This window comes from Rhagoletis pomonella, unplaced genomic scaffold (genome assembly GCF_013731165.1).
Source record: "Rhagoletis pomonella isolate Grant_MI unplaced genomic scaffold, Rhpom_1.0 Rhpom_scaffold_00002, whole genome shotgun sequence".
NCBI lineage: Eukaryota > Metazoa > Arthropoda > Insecta > Diptera > Tephritidae > Rhagoletis > Rhagoletis pomonella.
Genome location: NW_023458556.1, coordinates 72,390,040 through 72,394,956, shown reverse-complemented (window position 1 = coordinate 72,394,956; position 4,917 = coordinate 72,390,040). Strand labels below are relative to the sequence as shown.

The 4,917-nt window shown below is 31.9% G+C and overlaps 1 protein-coding gene across 1 annotated transcript in view; it reads left to right on the top strand.

The window, feature by feature from the left end:
* The window catches only part of LOC118754699, a 14,432-nt gene that overhangs the window by 7,516 nt on the left and 1,999 nt on the right, over positions 1-4,917 (top strand). The window contains exon 3 of the mRNA XM_036489590.1: positions 3,115-3,121. Coding sequence (XP_036345483.1) covers positions 3,115-3,121 — 7 coding nt within the window. The remainder of the gene's footprint in view (positions 1-3,114; positions 3,122-4,917) is intronic.

Sequence of the window (4,917 nt, the reverse complement as noted above, 5' to 3'; positions counted from 1 at the left end):
AATCCCTAACAAATACCATATAAACCTAAGCTTAAGATTTTGTAGAACACTTAAAAAAAAAATCATCATAATTTCAAACTTTTTTCTCAGAAATGTCTTTTAGTATATAGTTTTATAGCCCATTAAATTTTAGTGTAATAATGTGCAAGTTTCAAGTGGCCAAAAGTTACCGTTAATTTTTTAGAATTTGTTTACCGAAGGTGTGTAGCGCTGCTACTGAGTTTGAAAATACGTAAATACTTTAAGGAATTTTAAAAGAGCACTTAAAAAGGGAAAATTGTAAGTAAAATTGTTAATGGGGCACGAAAAAATTAGGTACTTAGGCTGGCTTGAGCTAATTTCACCTCTCACGACACCAGCATGCTAGTACCATCATAAAATTTTCAAATAGTTTTTGAAGTCGCACCAGCACCTGGTACAATCACCCGACAAGAACATATACGGCCAATCGACTTGATGGGCCATTTAACAAATTAAGCATATTAAGGGCCGTTAACTTATCTATTTTAAACTATAGTTAAATCGTAAATAGATAAGTTAACAGCCCTAACACTTTTACAGTATGTATGTATCAAAACGTAAGGAACATACAATACGCATATGTATATGTATCAGTCTTTCTTAGTTTAAATTAAGCAAATATACAACATTTTCATGCCAAGTCTGAATAAATTCTCCGAACGACTAAAAAAAGGGCTAGGAGCAATTTTAAATTTATGTGGCCAAAAAAAGTATGTGGTAGCTAAATCTAGCCACCAAAGGGCTAAAACGGCAACACTGATCCCAACTACGAAATGTAATAGGAATGGGATTTTTATTAGTGATTATCTTATACATTTCTAGTTTTGCGAAATCTGATAATTGAATATGAGGAATTTTCCACACTACATCTAATATTGTAAGCTTTAACTGGTCATTTGCGGAAGTTGAATGATAAGCTCTTTCACCAGATCTGGAACGTTGAAAGATTAACTCATGTTTAACATTTAATATTATTGTATTATGGTCTTCAGCGAATCCCAACAGAATTTTTAATGGAATACAACAGCTAAAGTGAGTCTTCGTTAGGAGTAGATTTTCTTCTAAACACCAACCAGCGTTTTTCAATGCATCGCTTTCTTACTCATTTAATGATATAAAATTTTTTATAATACATAGTTGCAACTCCAAGATTTCGAGTGCGATTTACTTCAAACCCATTAATTTCATAACGTGTTTCATCAAATAAATATGCTGCAAAATTATTCTTCAGTTTTAATTCTGTAGAAGTTTTATCAATTTTCGTTATGAAGCCATGAATATAGATTACACTTTCACTCGGTAATACAAATAAATCTTGATTTTGAATAGGTATACGAATCTCATCATTGTTGTTAAAAGCTATGATATTCTCTTTTTATAATAATTTCCTCAGTTAAAGGTTTCTGATATACATTAAGTATTTCACTCATGATTGTAATTTTAATTCTAGAGCTATTAAGTACTCCTTACTAAGTTTAATTAGTGATCCCTACGACGTTTTTGATAACCCTTTGTTGCTTCCTTATCAAAGCGTGAAGATATACCAAATAAAGGTTCTCTGCGTATAATGTTTTTATTGTAAACTAGCAGACCCGGCGAACGTCGTCCCGCCCAAAATTAGATTTTTAATTTAACCATTTTGATCCAACATTTTCTCCAACAGTCCACGCTTACGATTTCCATTAGCACATTCATCGGCTAAGATTATGGTTTGGTGGTCGTTTGCCGCCTTTAATAACCTAACGAAGGTGTTATGTCCATGAAGAAGTTCCATGGTGGCAACAATGATCCGGATCTATACTGAATCTGCCTTGGAAACTTTATAGCTGGTGGCAATTTCAAAATGGATGCGTATTCTTGTTCAACAGATATACAATATACATACATAGACTGAGATGAAGTACCTTAAAAAGCAGTTTCACGAAAGCAATTTAAGTGAAAAATTATGTTTCTATCAGGTTCTATATTAAATTCAATTAAAGAAATATATTTCGACAGGTGGTGATTTGAGATTTGCCACTACACAACTTCAACCCTGTCGGAATGAAGCTTTAACGCATAATAATATTGGCAAATCACATCCATTGGGCCAATCGTAACACACGAGAGTTCGATATGGTGCAACAGGTCGATTTAGACTGACATTCTCGGCACCTTTTCTCACTTATCGATTTTAGTAATAACTCGACCTCAGCATCACCTCACCGGTCTTTTTTTGCAATTGGACTGTCTCAACCGTGTCCAGTACATGTTTTGAATATTCGCCAAATCGGATCATAAAAAAAGATTTTTAGTAATAACTCAACTCCAGCACCAACTGGCGTGTTCAATTGTCAAACTAAACTATCCAGAGATCCACTCAAACACACACACATAACTTTGTTGAAATCCCTCCAGCCATTCAGGATTTCACTCACAAACATACCTATGTACACATTCAAAGATAAGGCAAAGGCAGTACGTTTGTACTTTGCCATTCCCTCTTTTTAAAGAGCCCATTTTTCTCCATGAGTATGTGATTGATTTCATATATCTCCAAACCAAGTTCCAGTACTCTATCATGAACATTTCCAGAGATATCTATATACATAAAAATGACCGCGATGCCTGACCAAACGGTTGAACCGATTTCAATTATGTAAAAAGTACTATTTTGGACCTCCGTGTGGAAGGTTTTTCGAATAAAAAAAATCTAAACTTTTTGTTGTTATTGCCAAAATATTAAGAAAGCTAAGACGTCACGATTTCACAATTTCATAGAGTTTTCCGTGTACAATGATAATCGACCATCCCTATTTCTAAGGAAAAACAAAGTTGTTGTTTATATTCAATTCTTAGCATTTTTATCATATTTACTCACCTTCTAAACCTTCCCTGGACTTCCACAAATAATTCAAGACCAAAATTAGTCAAATCGGTCCAGCCGTTCTCGAGTTTTAGCGAGACTAACGAACAGAAATTCATTTTTATAAATATAGATAATCATTATTTTGGTTTCAAATGTAATCTAACAGTAATTTTTTCTCCTCGGAAATTTATAAGTTTTCGTCTTGATCTAATAACTTTATTGTTATATTGTTTATATCTCTACAGTTCACAGGTAAATAAATTACATTTGCAGGTTTCTCATTTATTTTATACCCAGGCGAAACATCTAGAGAAATCTCACGAATAGTATGATCAGAATTATTGTTAATATATGAGTTAACTATTATATTACATTCAATACGCACTGTGTTTACATTCATAATACAGTATGAGAGCTCAAGTTGAGTAGCATTTTAGGTGTAGCAATCTACCACATGTTTTGTTGCTCTTCCAACAACAAAATGCGTGCTACATTGCTACGTAGCAACTTTATACCTAAAATACTACGGAAAGTGAGTACCGCTTTGCTGCCTCTATGCTTAAGTGCACATTTAAGATACCTAACCCAAAATGCGCATCAGAGACATTATTTTTAATATTTATAAGGAAACTGCTCCGATAGATGCATTTAGCATACCTGCACATTGGCGATACCTGCCTTAAATATTGTGCGACTAGTATCAATTACCAAAGAAAGTATTACCTTTACCTGCACTGGCCCTACAATTACCTAATTTTATACTTTTTATTTATTTTGTTCATCTCGCAAAACAACGAAAATGGCTATAAATTTATGTAGTTATATAGATAATTAGATACTATTCGGTAAAAATTTCGCATTATATGGTTTAATAGGGATTTGGATAACTTCCTCATTGAAGTAGTAAAGAAAATTCGCGTAAGTGCCTTTTTCGGTTAAGTGCACAAGTTTTTCGTGCAAAGAAGGATGTGCAGCTAAGCAAAATATACTGTATTTATAGGTATATCGGACTCAAATTTTGTCACTTTTATATTATTATAATTCTGTTCTTGAAAAACTAATTTTGTTTGAACGGTCTGTAGAACTCCATTTACAGCTTCATTAACTTCTAGCTTCCTTCTGCTAAACCCAAGAAAGTGTCCTATACTTCTTGAATGAGAAAAATCAGTATGCATAGACGTCGTTATTTTAGTTGTAAGAGTGTTGTTGATAGCTTCAATTAAAAGTATAGCTGTTGCATCAATATCTTTTTAAGAGTTGAAGTTAAGAAAAAGGCGATATCTTTAAGTTCATAGGAACCTATAGGTATTTCCAAAATGAAATAAGTTATTATAGACATCTACGTTAGGTATAGAATTATCTGTTGCAAAATTTATAAGCCCACAAACATAGCGTGAAGATATTTCAATTGACGGAAAATATTCTCCCACTAAAGTTGAACTATTCCCAGTTAAATTAATTGTTATTGACATCATGAAAATCAAATTAGAAATAAAGTTAAGTTTATGATTTTTCTATTATTTATGTTATTTAATTTTTTATTAATCCAAGAATTATGGTCATTAGAAATCCTTAACCATTAAAAAAAAAACGCTGTTTCCTTTTGTTTTTATGATCTTTTAAATTAAAAATGTGTTTGGATAATGTGTTTTTAATAATTCATTTTCATAAGATCCTCCAATTATTGGTTTTCTTTGATAATCTTCTTATAAATTGGTTATAGGATTAGTACTTAATACGAATTTTAATAATTTCAGTGGTCCATTTTTATGAATATCCTTTATCAAACACATGCTAATATTTACTAATGAGTACATGATCTCCGACTTTCAGTTTACCAGGTTTAAAAACTTTGATATGGTTATATGCTTGTTTAAGTATAAAACGTTCATTATTTTTAGCAATAGAAATAATGCTCTATGTCTTTTGATATTATGTTGTTCTATTAAATCTTTATGTATATTAATCCATTGATAATTTCCTTTTAAACTAAATCTTTTCCACATCACTTCTTTAAAATGCTATTGAAACGTTCTACAATGGAAGCT